This window comes from Hemicordylus capensis, chromosome 6, assembly GCF_027244095.1.
Source record: "Hemicordylus capensis ecotype Gifberg chromosome 6, rHemCap1.1.pri, whole genome shotgun sequence".
NCBI classification, from domain to species: domain Eukaryota; kingdom Metazoa; phylum Chordata; class Lepidosauria; order Squamata; family Cordylidae; genus Hemicordylus; species Hemicordylus capensis.
Genome location: NC_069662.1, coordinates 15,816,378 through 15,835,617, shown reverse-complemented (window position 1 = coordinate 15,835,617; position 19,240 = coordinate 15,816,378). Strand labels below are relative to the sequence as shown.

Here is a 19,240-nt window from a genome sequence, read left to right as displayed (position 1 = left end):
GAAAAGAGCACAGAAGCCAACCACGCACAATCCTTCTGAGATTTTTAATAGAATAAGTGCTCTTTCTTCTTGAGCATGCCTACCAACAGTTCTGTGGGTAAATAGTCCTCCCATTCGTTACAAACCTGAGTTGTAGTAGCATGTTTTCCATAGTTAGAACCTTCCTTGCTGAACTTAGTTCAGCAAACAGCTCTTTGTAGATTTCAGTCAGGCACTGAGGTATGTTCAACCAACTGCATCTGCATATCTATGCAAGGAATGCAAACCAACCCTACATCCCACCACAGGGCCAGCTGTTTGGGCGAATCAACCTCAAATCACTCGAATTGATTTATTTGTGTGCCATTTTGAGGCCCGTTTTTCTGGGGAGAGCTGGAAAAACAGGCCTCAAACTCCGGTTTTCCAGAGAGAACTGGTCTACCAATTGGGGTCAGCAGGTAGACCAGCTCTCCGCTCCAGTCTTGGCACATCTGCCTGCCTCAGAGGACAGCTCTCCCCAGAAAAATCGGCCTCAAAATGGTGCTTTGGCAAATTGATTCAAGTCGAATCAGGGATAATTCTATTTTACCTCGAATCAGGTCCTTTATTTTAAGGGTGGTTCGGTTTAAAGTTGAATAACTCAGAGCTCTCCGACTTGACTTGAATCTATTTGAGGTCGAATCAACATTTCTAGTATTTATATATGTATTTCCTTCTAGGGGTGTAAAGTATACAAGCTCCTATTTTCATTTTAAAAGGGGTGTGTGGGAATGGTCCATGCTAATGATTGCTTTTTTGCTATAGAATCTTTCAGGAAAAATCAGGCCAGAAATGGTATGGGATTCACAAAGGAGCCTCGAAATCTACAGGTGAGAACTACACTGTTCATTTATATCTCCTGGAGCAGTCATTTTTAAAACTTTCTGACTTCAAGTACTGTTTTCTACAATCAGTTGTCTGCTGAGGAACCCCTGTGTGTTGCAGAAGATTTTGAAATGAACTTTCTGAGGAAAAAGGAGCATTGGTCACTCACCGTGAAGGCTTCTTCTGGCTGCCGGTGTTGAGGACCTCTCATGTGGATTATCCTTGCCCGCACGCTCCAGAGGCAGGACAATCAATTAAGCAAAGCCTTTAAAAGGCGGGGAAGGATGACCCCTCCCAGTTTTGTTTAGTCTAGCTGAGCTGCTAAGAAAGGTATAAGAAAAGAGTATAGTTAATCAGGCCCCCAGGAAGAAAATACAAAGAGTGCAGAACCAGTAGCCGTAGACGACCTGGGTGGGTCGAAAGGTCCTCAACACCGGCAGCCAGAAGAAGCCTTCACGGTGAGTGACCAATGCTCCTTTCTTGGCTGCCGGGTGAGGACCTCTCACATGGGACATACCACAGCTGAAGGCCCTAGGTGGAACCGTCGTCGGCTACTGGGGCGGAAGAACCTGCTGAAGTACCCTTCTGCCAAATGCAGTTTGGGCTGATTTGAAGAGGTCTAGTTTATAGTGTTGTGTGAATGTGGACGGGCATGACCAAGTAGCCGCTCTGCATACTTCATCCAGTGGTGCATTGGTTGAAAAGGCTGCAGACGTGGTGGCAGAGCGTGTAGAGTGAGCAGTGAGTCTGAGAGGAGGAGGAATGTGCTGCACCTCGTAGGCCAATGCAATACATGCCTTGATCCACCGAGCCAGAGTTGATGAGGAAACCAGGCGGCCCATGGAGGCCGGGAGAAAGGACACAAATAGGGCTTCAGAGGACCTGAACAAAGCAGTCCTGGAAATGTAGGTCTTTAGGCATCGACGTACATCGAGTTTGTGCCATTGTTTTTCCTTCTGGTTAGAAGGGTTAGGGCAGAGAGACGGGAGCAGAACATCCTGGGATCTATGGAAGATCGAAGGGACCTTAGGTAGGAAGGACGGGTCGGGAATTAGACGAACGGAGTTTTGAGAGAAAACGCATAGCTGCAGATTGGTAAAGAGGGCTTTGAGTTTGAGATCTGACGTGCGGAGGTTATTGCCACTAGGAAGATGAGTTTGTACGACAGGATCCAGAGCGGGATGGATTTTATCGGTTCAGAAGGTGGAGTGTGGAGGACTCGCAGCACTTTGTGGAGCTCCCAGGATGGGAACCTGTGGACCACAGGTGGAGAGGAAAGAGTGGCGCCACTCAGGAAGCGACGGAGGTGCATCTGAGACTGAGAGTCACGCTGAACGGAGGGAGAGAGAAGGGGAAGGAGTGCAGCCACATGTCTCTTAATAGTATTAGCCTTGAGGCCTTTGTCTAGGCCGTCCTGAAGGAAATGGAGTAGTTCTGGCATCTGACATTGGTCGGGAGGAGTGCCAATCTTGTTGCACCAGTGGAGGAATACCCTCCAAGTAGATTGGTAAATGCGGTTGGTAGAGGCCTGGCGAGAGGCCAGTATTGTAGACAGGACTTTTTGCGTGTAGCCTCTCTTGCTCAGTCGGCGCCGCTCAGCCTCCAGGCGGCAAGCCAGAACCATGTGGGATCTTGGTGGAAGATTGGGCCTTGGCTGAGGAGGTCTGGGGCGGGAGGCAGGAACCAGGGACCTTCCACGGTGAGATGGAGTAACCCTGGGAAACAGGGGCGCCTCGGCCAGAAGGGAGCCACTAGGATTACTTGTGCGTGGAGGAGGCGGACACGACGGAGAAATCTGCTGAGGAGAGGTATTGGAGGAAAGGCATAGAGGAGCTCCCTGGGCCAGGGAGACGAAAGGGAGTCCACCGGCTCCGCTGCGGAGCACGAGAACCGGGAGAAGAATCTCGGGAGCTGGGAGTTCGCTGGGGATGCAAAGAGATCCACTGAGGGATGGCCTAGGTGGCGAGAGAGCTGAAGGAAGATCTCGGGTTTGAGTCTCCACTCTGCCGGGTGAAGCTCTTGTCTGCTGAGCCAGTCGGCTTGGGTATTCAAAGAGCCACTGAGATGATGGGCCAGGATCGACATAAGGTGTGCTTCCACCCAAGTTAGGAGAAGGACCGCCTCTGCATGAAGAGATTTGGATCTGGTGCCCCCCTGGCGGTTCACATGGGCCTTGGCAGTTGTGTTGTCTGTTCGAATTAAGACATCTTGATGTTGAATCTGGCGCCTGAAGGCTAGGAGCGCCAGGCGAATGGCCCGGAGCTCGAGCCAATTGATACTGTGACTGGCTTTGGATGGGGACCAGGAGCCCTGGACCGAGAGATTGAGGTACTGAGCCCCCCAGCCCGAGAGGCTGGCATCGGTCATGATGATGGAGTGGGGAGGGTCCAGGAAGGGCCGCCCCTTGGTCAGGTTGGAGTCCAGAAGCCACCAGTTCAGAGAGAGACGTACTGGTGGGGGGAGTTCCACTCTCTTGCGACTCCTCAGGGTGATGGCGGCCTGATGTGGGAGCAGGAACCATTGAAGGGAGCGGAGGTGAAAGTGAGCCCAGGGAACAGCTTCCAGGGAGGAGACCATCAGATCTAGGAGTTGTGCCAGGGAGTGGAGGTGTTTTGGTAGTGGGAGCCATTGTAGAAGAAACGAAGAAAACGGCGATGATCTGGGTGAATTGGGACATGCAGGTATGCCTCTGTCAGTTCGACTGAGGCTAGAAAGTCCCCGTGGTGTAAGGCCTCTGAGATGGAACGGACCGTCTCCATGCGGAACATGCGATGTTTGACGAATTTGTTAAAAAAAATTAGATCGAGGACAGCGCGCAGTGAGCCGTCCCGCTTGGGGACGGTGAATAAGATGGAATAAATGCCATGTCCCTGGTGTTCCTTTGGAACCCGTTCTATGGCTGAGATGTGAAGGAGGTGGAGTATCGCCTGCAGCAGAGCTGAGTGTTTGCGATGACACCGGGACCGAGGGGTTGGAAGGAAGCGACTTCTGGGACGTGAAGTGAATTCGATCTTGCACCCGTTTTGGATGGAGTCCAGCACCCAACGATCGGAGATGGAGGAGTCCCACGCGTGGGAATAATGGGCTAGGCAGCCCCCCATGCGATGGGGCAGAGAGTCAGGAAGCCTGCCGTGGCTTGGGGGGTTGCCCGAACCACTTGTTGGTTGAACTGCGAGGATTGAAATGTTGTTGATTCCACTGAGGGCGGGATGTACGGAAATCACGGTCTCTGGGCTTGAAATTTTGGCGAGAGGAACGAAAAGGCTGGAAGTTTTTGCGGTTCTGGCGTTTATCGTCTCTGCAAAAGGAAGAGGGGAGAACCTTCTTTTTGTCCTTTGTGTCAATGAGGACCTCTTGCAGGGCCTTATGGCCAAATAGTTTGGAAGCCGTAAAGGGCACAGCGATCAGGTTTGTGCGGGAGGTCCGGTGCACTTGCCAGTGCTTCAGCCATAGGGTACGTCGTGCAATGATGTTAGTCGCAGTGCCCTTGCCCCGAAGCGCACTGAGTCCAGCGTAACGTCAGCAATAAAGGCCTGGGCCTTCTGGATTTTTAATGCAACGAGGCGTTGGCGCGCTGGTTCGAGGGGTGGAATTTGAAGCAATTCGTCCGACCACAAGAGGGCTGCCCTGGAGAGAACGGAGGCAGCAACAGAGGCCTTGATGGAGATCAATATGGTGTCAGTGTTCATAAGAACAGCCCTGCTGAACAGCCCCCAGGTCCAAGGCCCATCCAGTCCAGCATCCTGCCTCGCACAGTGGCCCACCAGATGCCGCCGGAAGCCACAGACAGGAGTTGAGGGTGTGCCCTCTCTCCCGCCACCACTCCCCTGCAACTGGTACCCAGAGGCACCCTGCCCTTGAGGCTGGAGGTGGCCCACAGCCCTCCGACTAGTAGCAGCTGTGCTTCCAATTTTCTTTCTGTGGGGTCCTTAAGAGAGGACTCCCCATCTCTTGCCAGAATGGCCCCAGAGGTAAGGGCGGCCACCAGGCCATCGACCGGGGGGGGTGGGTCTGAAAAAGGGCTGTTGCTGAAGGAATGAATGCATACTGCTTGGAGACAATAGCCGCCGTTTTCTTGGAGGAAGCGGGGGCTTGCCATTCCTGTTTCACTACCTCTGAAAAAGTCTCAGGGAGAGGGAAAAGAGGTTGGTTAGATGCAGCAGTAGGAAGCACCAAAGATTCTCTAGAAGGAGGAGGAGCCTCCTTAGGTAGGTCTGAATGAAGGCCCAGAGTGTACAGGGCTTTCAGGAGGAGCTGAGAAAATTCCTCAGGCGGCAGAAGCCTGCGGGAGGATTGGGATGAATCTGGCTGCTGGCCGTCAGACCATTCGCCCTCTTCACTGGGGGTAGGGTCCTGAATAGGGATTCCTGAACCCAGGGCGAGTGGAAGTTGAGATGAAGGCCCGGCCAAGGGAGCCTGTAGTGGTAAAGTGGGAGGGAGTTCCACTGGCACTTCCAAGGGGGGAAGGCGAGGGTCCGGGGAGTCATAATCAGAGATATCAGAAGAGTGTGGATTAGAATGGCATCGGCCACGTTTAGAAGTTCTTTTGGATTTTTTGGCCTTGCTACATTTGGATGCCCTCTTTTTTCCCTTTAGACCTGTGGGACCGCTTAGGGTTGCCAGGGGTCTCTGATGAGGGAGAGGAGGAATCCCCAGAAGAAGGGGAAGGCGTCTCTTTGCATTTGCGCTTTTTATGCTTTGCCTGTTGGGGCTTGAGACTCTCCAGTGATGCATGCATTGCCTCCACAAACCAGGCTTGCCAGGCCACGGGCATGTCCTGGGGAAGGTCTAGGCTCACTGGGGCTGAAGGAGTGGAGGGGAGCCTAGCAGGATTGGATGGGCCCGGGAGAGGGGAGTCATGAGGTTCAGGACTCACCGGTCTGGCTGGATGGTGGCTGCTGGTCTCCTCGTGAGTAGGTGTAGCTGCTGCTGAGGCCTGCAGGAGAGAGGCAGACTGGCCCGTTGCTACTTGGTTGTCTGGCTGCATCGTGGAGGCGCCTCCTGCCGAGGAGCCCAGGACGTTGGTGATAGAGGAGGCAGCAGCGCAGCAGCGTTCCCTCTCCAGCGGCCCTGCGGGGGGGCCGGCGGGGGGCTCAGCTGGGTAGCCAACAGCCTCGGCTCTGACGGGGAAGCCTCCTCCAGGTCCACTATCTCGGCTGCCTGGAGAGCTGGGTCGGGGGAGAGTGGGCGAAAGCGCTTCTGCGTCCTGGTGAGGGACATTAGCTGAGCTTCTGCAGCTCTCCTTTGAGTTCCACCCAAGAGAGAGTCCGGTGTCAGCCGCGGGGGGGTGGGGGGCTGCAGCGGATCTTTGCTGAGTTTTCTTTGCCTTGTGCATGCGAATATGCAAAATGCCCTGATCGCTCTGCTCCATACGAAAGGGGAGGAGGAGAGGGAGGGGTGAGGCCAAAGAGTAGAAATCTGAAAGAATAAAGCCTTTTTTAAAAAGTAGATTAGATAAGAAATAAAGCAGAATGAGAAGCTGCTAATGGAGAGACTAAGGAGAGAGATAAGGAAGAAAAACGCTCAAGTGAAAGAGATAAGGGAGAAGCAGCTAGCTAGGAACGACCTTCTCTGGAGCGAGGCAGGACAAACAGAACTGGGAGGGGTCATCCTTCCCCACCTTTTAAAGGCTTTGCTTAATTGATTGTCCTGCCTATGGAGCGTGCGGGCAAGGATAACCCACGTGAGAGGTCCTCACCCGGCAGCCGAGAACAATCAGTTCATGTGGGGCACTAGCAAAGTGTACTCAGTTTCACCATCACCTCCTATGTACTAAGAGAGTGCCCTGAAACTCAGCCAGTATACATTAGTAGTTGAAAAATAGTGGAAAACCTCTCTTTCAGGGGAGCATATCCACCATTGCTGATAATACTGAAGAACTCCTGGGTTCCTCAGAACAGAATTTGAAAGTCGCTGTGTTAGAGTACAACTTTGATCTTGGGGTGTCCACTACCTCTCTTTGTATCTCATTTTGTACTTTTTTCAAGGAGCCCAATCTGGACAACTAATTCTGCTTTTCAAGCTATTGCCTGTCACTTGTTTGTTGCTTGAACTCTTCGTATACTGCCTTCCAGGCTAAGGCCTCTCAAAGTGTTCACATGTATTTAAATAATCAAGTCTTTTTCCTGCTGCTGGTAGTGGATTTTAAAGCTTTAGCATAAAGAGCCCTGTGTCCCACTGAAAGCTTCCAGGAGGAGGAAGAGGTCACATGGTAATCCTTTGTCATGGCACTTATGAACCCCAAGTATGCAGGTACGTAAGCCTGAGAAGATGCCTATGTCAAGGCGGCTGGGGAGGAGGGGCTCAATCTCTGCAGAACAAGCCCCAGCTGTGGAGAGTACTGGAGCATCCAGATCCACCCTGCTCTCTGAAGCATTTAAAACAAGCAAAGGCTCAGAGGAGTGGGTTAGCGAGATGCAGCTGGGTGGAAGTGGAAGACCCAGGCTATGCCTTTCAAGGAGAGATTGCCTGCTTGCTGCATAGTGATAAAGGATCAAGGAGCCCTGGTGAAGGTGGCAACTGGGAATGCTCTCTGAAGCCCTTCAGAAAGGAGCTGTGAAGTAATATGCAGCATGCTAGATAGTCCAGACTAGCGGCTGATACGAACCTGAAAAGAAGGAATTTACAGGAGGGTGGGCTGAAGTTAACCCACCACTTTCTGGGTTAATCAGTGAAGACTTTACTCTGAGAGCACTCTTGTCTGTTGCCTTCTTTGTTATCTCTGGCTTTGTCCATTTAAATTAATATTAAAAAATCAAAGCAGCAAATCATGTGGACCACTACTGTGGATATCTACTTTGGGATCAGAGGCTTTTCCTGGTGGCTATTTTCATGGGGGCTTTGGGGCAGTTCTCCTCCCAGAGTGGGCAAAGTTCTAAATTACATTAAAATTTAATGTAATGAAGAAATACCCACAAGCCCCCATGAAAATGGCCATCAGGAAAAGGAGTTCTATCCACCAAAGCAGTCTGCATTAGGGATATGCATGGAATGGATTTTGCATTTTATTTCGAGCTTGACAACAAAAAGTTTCAACGCAACAGAACTCAAAACGTTTTGAGTGTTCTGGCCAAAGGGAACTCAGAATACCCCATTGCTCCCACAGGTAGTTCCTAGGGACACCAAAGTGGGTTGGGTGGTAGGGCATGATGTGTACTACCTACCACCTAACCCACAAAAGAAATTGGCAAGCAGGCAATTTTAAACACATTTCTAACCTTTTCCCCAAACCACCATAGGATTTCAAGCCAGTCAGAAGCCAGTGGCAGAAAACCAATCAGCAAGGGAAAAACAGGCCTCCAGAATGGTGCTCGAAACGTTGAAACGTTTTGAATCAAAATGGGGTTGTTTTGTTCCAAACTTGAACAGGCCCCTTTTTAAAAGACGTTTTGTTTCAAGCTTGAGACACTCGAAACGGCCCATTCCAAGTCGAAATATTATGACGTCAAAATGTTTTGCACATCCCTAGTCTGCATGGTTTGCTGCTTTGAATTTTTAATATTAATTTTAGAGTTATAAATGTCAAACTGTTGCATTTGGCTTGGCACTTGGATCTTACATTACTGTGCAGGGGAGTAACAGCAGAAGAGAGAGCATGCCCTCAGCTCCTGCCTGTAGGCTTCCAGTGGCATTTGGTGGGCCACTGTGCGAAACAGGATGCTGGACTAGATGGGCCTTGGACCTGATCCAGCAGGGCTGTTCTTATGTTCTGGTGAGGCAGTTCTGTTACTTCATTTGGGTCGCCAGCTCTTTCTGCATTCCCTTAGTGAGTTTCTCATACAAACACACTTCAGGCAGCTTCTTTCCTCCTCTTTCTAGCAGAGACCACTTTTTACTGCATATAACCTGTCAGGAATTGCCTGGACTGGAGCTGAGGGCCCAGGATTCTGTGCGTGACTGCCTGTTGTGGCAAGCTGCCAGAACTGCAGCATCTGCATGAGGAAAGAAATATCAGGATCTGGACTGGCCTTTCCCAATTGAGCTGGCAATTGGATCCTTCTGGAACAGGAAGTACTATTATGAGCTTCCTGTTTGGACTGGAGTTTGGCTTGAGAAACAATGTCTCCTTGACTTTGGTGTGGACCTATATCTGTGACTTCAAGCCTGATTCTCTGGGGTGGTTGTGACTTGTGGCTTGATTCCTCGGTCCTGCTTTCCAGCTTCAACTGCTCTGACTTCTGACACACTTGCAGTCACTGCCCATCGCCCAGCCCCCACTTTGTTGCGGGGTGTGTGTGTGTGATATCTGAAATGAGAAGTATCTGATATCAGCATGCAGCACGCTTGGGCACCTGTCAGGGTCCCAGCAGGGTCCTTTGCTAATATCCCCCTCCCGTGGAAGGCCTCCCCAATGGGCGCTTTCCCAGAGGCTCCATCATTGCAGAGACCTCTGGAAAAACTCCTATTTTGGGATGGCATGGGATGGGATGGGCGAGCAAGGATGAGGAGGCATTGGTGATGAAGCATGGACATTCTGCACTACTTTTAGCACTGTCATTGCTCAGGGAGGACAAGGGCCCAGAGGGAAAGGAGAGTACAAAAGAGGAGTGTGCCAAGGGGGAGCTTTGCTGCTGCTATGTTTTTATTTTTTTTAAAAAAAATTACATTTTTATATCCCGCTCTTCCTCCAAGGAGCCCAGAGCGGTGTACTACATACTTAGGTTTCTCCTCACAACTACCTTGTGAAGTAGGCTAGACCGAGAGAGAAGTGACTGGCCCAGAGTCACCCAGCTATTATCATGGCTGAATGGGGATTTGAACTCGGGTCTCCCCAGTCCTAGTCCAGCACTCTAGCCACTACACCATGCTGTTGACAACCTCCATACCACTGACAAGGTCAGTCTTGCCAGTCAAACCTTAGAAGGGCACCCACCTCCCACTGGTTCCCCAGAGGGCACTTTGCCAAGGATCCCTCAAACCTGGAGCCAGTCCTGAAGTATGACCTGCTCAAACTGAGGAACAGAAGAACTTAGCTCTTCCTGAATTTCAGGGTCATGCCCTTTGAAAGGGTCTCGGCCATTGAAACAGGAAAACTCAATTAGGATTGATAAGCCACCAAGGGCCAAATAAGACATGAAAGTGGCAAATCCACTCTCCCCACCCTTACACCTGGGTTTGCTCCAATCCTTTGTAAAATAGGGGGTGTGGAAATGGCTAGTTTTCAGAGCAAAAGAAATGCATAGGTGAGGAGAGCCCAACTCTCCCAATGTTTACTGGGTTTCATTGACTGATATTCTAGGAAACATAAAAGCCAGCATTAAAGGCAAGACTAACAATCACCTCCACCAGCTTACTTTAGTATGGTGAAAAGAAAGCTGAAAGGTACGTGAGTATGGTGAAAAGAAAGCTGAAAGGGAAATCAGGAGAGTCACTTCGCTCCAGAGTATATTGAGTTTACTCAAAACCACAATACTAGAAGCCCAGTTAGATTGTATATCCAAAAGGAGGAAAGGTAACACTAAGTCCAGGAGGTGGGCCAGCATGGCTAACAGGTACCGTCAAGGAAGCCATAAAAGGGAAGAAGACTTCCTTCCGAAATTGGAAGGCCTGTCCAAAGGAAGAGAACAGAAAGGAACACAAACTCTGGCAAAAGAAATGCAAGGTGACAATAAGGGAGGCGAAAAGAGAGTTTGAGGAACACTTAGCTAGAGTACCAAGGGGAATAACAAAAACTTCTTTAAATACATCAGAAGCAAGAAACCTGCCAGGGAGGCAGTTGGACCATTAGACAATGAGGGAGTGAAAGGGATTATTAAGGGGGATATGGAGGTTGCAGAGAAGCTAAATGAGTTCTTTGCATCTGTCTTCAAGGCAGAGGATACTGAGCATATACCTGTTCCTTAACCACGCTTTTGGGGATGGAGGCTAAAGAACTGAGTGACGAGATGATGTTCTGAACTGTCTGGAAAAACTGAAAACTAACAAATCACCAGAACTGGATGGCATCCATCCAAGTGTCCTCAAAGAACTCAAATGTGAAATTGCCGGCCTCCTTGCTAAGATATATAACTTATTCCTGCAATCAGGCTCTGCACCAGAGGACTGGAAAGTAGCCAATGTAACACTCATTTTCAAAAAGGGATCCAGGGGCGATCCGGCAAATTACAGGCCAGTTAGCTTAACGTCCATTCCAGGCAAATTGATGGAAAGCATCCTCAAGGATAAAATTGTAAAGCACATAGAAGAACAGGCCCTGCTGGGAGTGAACCAGCATGGCTTCCGCAAAGATAAATCTTGCCTCACCAACCTTTTGGAGTTCTTTGAGAGTGTCAACAAGTGGGTGGATCAAGGTTGATCCAGCTGACATAGTATACCTGGACTTCCAAAAAGCTTTCGACAAAGTTCCTCATCAAAGACTCCTGAGGAAACTTAGCAGTCATGGGATAAGGGGACAAGTACATGTGTGGATTGCTAACTGGTTGAAAGACAGGAAACAGAGGGTAGGGATAAATGGAGAGTTTTCACAATGGAGAGAAGTAAGAAATATGGTCCCCATTTATATACCACTTTTCAACAAAGGTTTTCAAAGCAGTTGAAATAGAAAAATAATAAATAATTAAGACGGCTCCCTGTCCCCAAGGAGCTCACAATCTAAAAAGAAAGATAAGATAGACACCAGCAACAGTCACTGGAGGTCAGGGCTGTCCCTAGAGTTTGTTTCCAGGAAGAACAGTAGCTCTGGACTATGCTGGCTAAGTGGAGCCTCCATATCCAGGGCTGTCCCTAGGGGAGTGCGGGGCTGGGGGCGAATCAGCACGTGTGGGGCCCCCTTAATATTTCAAATTAATAAATAAATCTATATTGTATGTAAAACCAAGATACAAACATACACAGTTTAACACAGCAGAGAGGCACCTAGGTACATTTACCAAACTCCCTCTGATATTTACCATACTCCCTCTGATACACTCCTTTCCTTCCCACCCCACACACCTACACACACACACACTCTAATGCACTTGTTTCCTTCCTTCCCACCCCACTCCACTCCTTTCATTCCCACCCCACACACCTCTCTCTACACACACATACACACTCCCTATTATGAACTCCTTCCCTTCCCACCCCTTTCCTTCTCATCCCACACACTTCCCTCTACAATCACACACCTACAGTATGTAGACACACACACACAGACAGACAGAATGTCTTGTCCCCTCTCCAGTTTGCTTCTCTGCATTGTGCTTCCCTATCCCAGGCAGGTGGTAGAGGCGGGCATGCAGAAGCCCTGTGATTTCACTTAGGATTTCATTGCTGGATGGCCCGCACCCCAGACCCATTTAAGAAGACAGATGGGACCTATCTATGTGTCCATTAGTCAGGGCCATCCCTAGTGGAGTGTGGGGCTGGGAGCAAATCAGAATGTGCAGTGCCACCTTAACATTTCATATCATTACAGAACCATACTAATTGATGACATACAGTGTAAATAGTGTGAGTGAGGTTTTTGGACATATAATGCATTTCTAAAGAAATAAAAATAAAAAGCACAACACATGCTTCACAGTTCTCAGACCTTCTGGTTGCAAATCAACTTGAGCATAGTGCATTCATAAACAAACAAACAATATATTGTTTGTTCCAGAAGTTTTTGTAATATTCCACCATGAAACAAGCCACTTATAGGACTTATTGGATGGGTTTTTCTTTTAAACCAACAATTTGTCCAATCCACCTCAATTTAAATATACATATTCCTCCCACCCTGCCCTACATCTCTGCTCAATACCAAAGCCCTATGCCAAATCATTCCAGGACAGCTGATCTAAAGGCTGGGGCAGAAAGGAGGACGTTTTAAGAAGGTAAAGGGCAGATTCCTCCATATGGGGTTGGAATGATGGTCTAAGGGGGTGGGTGGGCTTCAGTTCCAGATATTTTTGTAATTTTCTGCCATGAAGCAAGCTACTTATAGGACTTTTTGGATGGGTTTTTTTTTAATTAAAGGGAAAAAATGAACAATTTGTCCAATCCACTACAATTTAAATATACATATTCCTCCCACCCTGCCCTACATCTTTGCTCAATGCCAAAGCCCTATGGCAAGCCAATCCCTAAATATTCGTGGGGGGGGGATAACCACAAAAAGGAAATCACTTCATATCTCCATTACTAAGGCTGGGCAGGGCTGGGCAGAGGGTCTGCAGAGCGCTCTGGTGGGCAAGGGAAGCCAGGGCTGGACACTCACTGCCTGCCTGCTTGCTTCCTGAACTTCCTCTCTGGAAGCCCTGCCCACTCACTGAACAACTGAGAGGCGGGGAAAGAAGGAGCTCTAGCAGCTTGACTGGGAGCCTTTCAAGCTGCACAGACACACAAAATATGGGCTCCGGCTGGGCTGCGGGGGAAGATAAGTGGCTGAGACTGGGGGAGAGTGGAGGGCAGGCTGCACTGCAGTGTGCCCAGAGTGGGGCCTGTGTCAGCACGGGGCTCAGGGCAATTGCCCTGGTCGCCCCACCCTAAGGACGGCCCTGCCCTTAGGGGCTGCTGGCTAGACCCCTTTCCTCGCCCAACGCTTGCTATTGCACCCAGCCTTGTGCAGAGGCAACAACTTTTGCAGGGTGCTTTTCTCAGCCCATTGAGTGTCAACCCATCAGCGATCTCCAAAAAGATCTCTTGGAGATCTGCCTCCTATGAGAAGCAAAGGGGTTGACATATCCCAGCTCAGGGGAGATGCCCAATGGGGGCAACTGCTTCTGGGATTGGGAGTGAATTGAGAGAGCCCCACCTTCATCTCTTGCAGGCTCTTGCCTGCTGTGGAACCCACCCACCCATCTTTGAGGTACGGTGAGGTGATCCTTGCTTCCTAGGCAGGCTGAGTCTCCAACGGTACTTCCTCTGCTATGCAAGATGCCCACCCCTTGCCCCTTCCCCTCCCCTTCCCCCCAGCAAGCACACATGGCTGCAGCTGCCATGGTGCCAAGAGCCAAGGTGGGCGCACAGCACAAGACTGCTGAGCAAGAGGAGAGGCAGGCTGCTCACCACTCACTCGGCCACTGCTGGTGTGCTGTGCCGCCTCTGCTCCTCCCCCCACAAGCATACATGGCGGCTGGTTGCTGCGCTGCTCGGAGCCAAGGCTGGCGCAAGGTGCAAGGCTGCTGTGCCAAGAGCGAGCAGGTGCTTGCCACTTGCGGTGGTGGTGATGCCGCCAGCGCGGGGCCTGGGGTGATTGCACCAGTCACCCCACCCTAAGGATGGGCCTGCTGGAGGTCCTGTGCTGGGGGTGGAGAGGGCCAGTTACTCTCCCTCTGCGAAATAAAGAGAATCACCATGTTAAAAGGTGCCTCTTTGCCCAGTTAGCAGGACAATGCGCCCTGGCCCCCAGATATCCCACAATGCACCACATCACAAGCACAGTAAATTGACTTTATCTGCCGTCAGACGGGAGTTCTGGGTGCTCATCTCTGTGTCTCCATGGGCTGTGTGCAGCCCAAGGAAACACATGGTCCCGGCAGCTGGGGTAAGGGAGCACTTGCTCCTTTAACCTAGGCTAAAAGCCAGGCTTAGTAGCTGGGTTAGGCTGGGTGGGTGTGACGGGATTAGCACAGATCCCGGCACTCCACATAAGCAGCCTATTCTAGGCTAGGCTGCTCGTGAGAACAGCCTCAGTGTGTGTGTTCTTCTGGACTTTAAAGTTTAGCCTACATGTCTATTGCAGAAATATCAATTGGAACAGGGGGCTGCATTGATCAGTGTCCAACCTCATTCCGCTTCTGTCTTCCTCTTGGTTGCATTCAGGATGCACTGCCCTGAGGCTGGCTCCTTCCGTTGCTACTACAGCAATCTCATATTTGAGGTGAGAGAAGCTGTAATCATAACATACTGGAATGATTCATGGAATCAGCACCTGAAAGGAGAGAAGCCGTCTTGGATGATTATCGCCGGCCCTTTGTTCAACATCCAAGCGGAGCCAGGAGAGGCTGTGGAAGCCGTTCACCTCCCTCACTTCCTGTGTCTTGCAGGTATGGCAGGGAAAAGGTTCTAGCCACAAGAACAAGGAATCCCAGCTAAGAATTGCTCTGCTTTTCCTTCATTAACAGATCAGAAATGCTGGTTTTGTGTATCTAAACAACTGAGGGAGATAGAGATTGTTTGTTTGTTTGTTTGTTTGTTTAAACTTATATACCACCCAAATTTTGATCTCTGAGCAGTTAACATAGAACAATTAAAACACATATTAAAAGTTCAAACAATTCAACAATTTAAAATCAACCATAAAATTAAAACAGACAATTTTAAAAAGCTGAGAAGGCTTGGGTGAAAAGATGGGTTTTCAGATTTATTTATTTTTAATTGCCAGAGATGGGGAGGATTGTATCTCAGCAGGGAGTGCATTCCACAATTTCGGGGCAGCAACTGAGAAGGCCCATCTCTGTATAGCCACCAGACGAGTTGACAGTAACTGGAGACGGACCTCCTCAGATTACCCTAATGGGTGGTGGGGCTCATAGTGAAGAAGATGCTCTCTTAAATACCCAGGGCCTAAGCTGTTTAGGGCTTTGTAAGTTATAACTAGCACTTTGTATTTTGCTCGGAAACCTAATGGCAGCCAGTGTAACTCCATCAAAGGAGGAGTAATGTGGTCTCTCCAAAATGACCCAGAGACCAACCTGGCTGCTGCATTCTGAACCAACTCAAGTTTCCGGATTATGTACAAAGGCAGCCCCATGTAGAGCGCATTACAGAAGTCAAGTCTGGAGGTTACCAACAAATGTACCACTGTTTTGAGGTCACTGATCTTGAGAAATGGGCATAGCTGGCACATGAGCAGGAGCTGATAGAAACTGCCCCTGGCCACCACCTCAACCTGAGAAACCAGGAAGAGGTGTGGATCCAGAAGTACTCCAAGACTGCAAACCTGTTCCTTTTGGGATAGTGTGACCCCATCTAGAACAGGTAGATCAAAATCGTCTCTGGAGTTCTGACGCCACACAATAAGTACCTCCGTCTTATCTGGATTCAGCTTCAGTTTATTCTCCCTCATCCAGCCCATTACTGCTTCCAGGCAGGCATTTAGGGAGGATATGCCAGCTCCTGAAGAAGTTTACATGGAGAATTAGATCTGGGTGTCATCAGCGTACTGGTAACACCCAGCTCCAAATCCCCTGATGATCTCTCCCAGTGGTTTAACATGTAGATGTTAAAAAGCATTGGAGAAAGTATGGAGCCCATACTTAAGCTCAGATTTCGAAGAGCAACAATCTCCAATAAACACCATCTGGAATATGTCCGAGAGCTAGGAGCAGAACCACACCAAAGCAGTGCCTCCCACTCCCGACAATCTCAGACGTTCCAGAAGGATACTATGGTCGATAGTATCGAAAGACAGCAAGAGGTCCAGAAGGACCAACAGAGTCACACTTCCTCTTTCAATTCCCAATTGGAAATCATCCATCAGGCTGACCAAGCCCCTAGTTTTCTGTGCAGGGTGTGGTGATTGTAGGGATGTTGCTGTATACAAATGGAAGTATACTCATCTCCTATAGAACTGTGATCCCGATTAGATTGTGGGGAGGAGGAGAGAGATAGACATCTCAGGAGAAAGCATCTGGCAAAAATGATGCCTCCAGGTGTTTAGCTCTAGGGAGTGCAAGTGATACAGCAACACGCAGGCTGCTAGTGCTTGGAGGGCCACTTAATGAGTCCTGCAGATGCTTGTGGAGCTCCTCCCACTGGGGTCCACCCAAGTCCCAGAAGAAGGGCTTCCTGTAGGTGGCTGAGGCAAAGTCTTGTATGTGCCTTGGCCATGGCCCCTCAAGTAGAGCATCTCTGCCTAGCCTGGAGACGGGGAGGAAGGAAGGGAGAGTCAGCCACACGCAGTGAGGGCCTCCTGTCCCAGGATACCTGCAAAGGCCCTATGCTTCTGCCTGCCCAACCTGGGAGAGAAAAGTGGAGGCACTCTGGCCTGACCTTTCCCAGGGCAGCCTCTTTGCCACAGCTCAGAAGGGACCTGCTGGTCCAGGCAGAGACATGAATGCCAGGGAGGAAAGTAGGCCTCCTGCCTGCCTTTCTTTTGACTCCACTCCACTGGACTCCGTGGCTAGGCTGGACCAGGGAAGCTTCTGCCTGGAGTGGTGGATGAGTGCTGAGAGCAGGAGCCTTGGCTTAGGTTTCGCACTGGGGCTGCCCTCTTGGTCACTATAACTCTGGATGACATATTTACAGCCCCCCCCCAATACAAATAAGCCTACAAACATTGAGCACAGGGAGGAATTAGATGTGTAGTATGCTCCAATGCGTGTTAACTCAAAAAAGAGTCTAGTGGCTGGCAGCCTGACTACCAAAAGTAAAGGTAAAGTGTGCCGTCAAGGCAGTGTTGACTCCTGGCGACCACAGAGCTATGTGGTTTTTCTTTGGTAGAATACAGGAGGGGTTGACTACCAAAGCCCATGTGTAAAGAGGGACAGCAGGGACACCATTGGAGCTTGTGCACAACTCCGCTAATCATGCTGCAGGCACATTCTTGCAAACGTGGAGAAATGTCCCCTTTCTACCCCTACTCCAGAAGTGATTTGGAAGAGAGGAAACGCATCCAATGTGGACAGAGTATGGGCGGAGCAGGAACATTTCTGCCACCTGCTCTAATAATGAGACAGCAACTGGAGGCAGCGCCCTAAAAGCCAACTGCCTGCAGTTGAACTCTGTTTCTTTTGTGTTCCTTTGGCAGATGAAGACCCCTCCCAAGTCCAAATTGCACATTTTGTTGAAGAAGGGATGAGTTTGGAGAAGCCAGACAGTGTGGAGTCAGCTCATGTTGTCTTGAAAAATCCAACGTTCTCTCCCCGTGGAGTAATTTTTAGAGTGCTTTCATCTTTGATCAAAAACATACGAGTCCATGCTATGACACTGGTCTATCAGGCACCTGACACAAGCCCCAAACTCCACCTATACCTTCTCCCCAATGACAGATCCTTAAGGAAGGTAACTGGGAATCTCCAACTTCTATTAAATGTTGCAGAATGCAGATTAGCAAGATCATATTAGCCCTTGTATAGTAGCTAATATATCTTGCCTCGGGACATATTTTTATGACATAAAATGTGAATTGCATGGGGGGGGCGGTTTAAGGCCATGTACCCATCTGATTATCTGGACTACTGTGTTGTTACTGAATTATGTAAGCAAAATATTCATGCCTTAAGCTATAGTCTGAAACACATCTGCCTAAATGAATGAAGTCTTCTTTGGAATTAGTGGGCTTTATTTCCTAGGATAAAGTTTCACAATGCCAAACTTCCAGTGTTTTCCAAATCTCATGTCCAAATTCTAATTTTAAAGAACTCACGACTGAGATCTAATAATCACTCTTTACATGGGGAGAGCAACCTGCAATGTTTTGTAAATGGGATGTCTCAGCCGACATGTTGATGATGTTAAGAGGGGTCCCCCCACCCCGTCTTTTTGAAAAATAGCCCTTCATTTCTAGAAAGTAATTCAGCAAATGATGTTGTTATTTGTTGATGGTGATGACAAGGAGTTAGAATTACCTTCTGCATTAAACGAGGGGTGGGTGGATTTTCATCTTTATTTAGTTTGACACATAAAGCTACAATAACCAGAGATGGGCTCCGTGTCCCAGAATAAAACCTTTCATACAAATAAGCATTGTTTTTAAAAAGCAGGGACATTGGAGACTATCCCAGCCTGTACAGGACAAGAACAATTGGTGTCTAGATCTGTGCTGGTACCTCTTTGCCATTTGATTGCTCAGGCTGACTGATCCAAGAGCTTTGACTTCCCCCTGTCTCCTGAGAATGTCCTCCCTAAGGTACTATCCTAAAAGGTCCAGTGCCAAGAATGTTTAGTCTTTCTTACGTGCCATAGTAACACCTAGAATGTGGCAAGGAAAGGGGCTGAAGGCTGTCCTAAAAGTCCTGCAGCCTGTTAGATGGAGACCCAGGCTGCCAACAGTTTGAGATCTCTTTTTCTACACGTCTTTCCAGATGCTAATCTCAGCATATGTTATCATGCAGCGGGGGAAAGGAAGAAGCCACATAAAGAAGAAGCAGGTTGTAAAATCTCCTGTATTCAGGCCGACTTGGACTCCACTATTTCTGCAGGGTCTGTGAGGGAGTTATCCAGTGATCCCTCTTGCAGTGTTAGGTTGGATCAGTTTCAATCTGTTACTCCTGATGACATGGACAAGCTGCTTGGAGCGGTACGGCCTACCACTTGTTCTCTGGATCCTTGCCCAACCTGGCCGCTTCGATCTAGCAGAGAGATTGTTGGAGATGTCCTAGTTAATATAACATAAAAATTGAATTAATAAAATAAATAAATAAATGCATCGCTGAGGGAAGGTAGGGTGCCTCCTTGTTTGAAGGAGGCAATAGTTAGACCTCTTCTTAAGAAGCCTTCCAATAGGCCAATCTTCAATCTCCCCTGGTTGGGCAAGGTAATCGAG

At 49.2% G+C, this 19,240-nt stretch overlaps 1 protein-coding gene across 7 annotated transcripts in view; it reads left to right on the top strand.

The window, feature by feature from the left end:
- Positions 1-19,240, top strand: part of LOC128331718 (NACHT, LRR and PYD domains-containing protein 1b allele 5-like) — a 67,246-nt gene that overhangs the window by 41,193 nt on the left and 6,813 nt on the right. For 5 of the 7 annotated variants that reach the window (XM_053265491.1, XM_053265488.1, XM_053265487.1 and 2 more), the window contains 3 exons: positions 784-848; positions 14,575-14,798; positions 17,504-17,757. In XM_053265491.1, coding sequence (XP_053121466.1) covers positions 784-848; positions 14,575-14,798; positions 17,504-17,757 — 543 coding nt within the window. Of the gene's footprint in view, positions 1-783; positions 849-14,574; positions 14,799-17,503; positions 17,758-18,779; positions 18,995-19,240 lie in introns of all 7 variants that reach the window. The other 2 variants (XR_008310410.1, XM_053265493.1) reach the window with 2 other exon arrangements.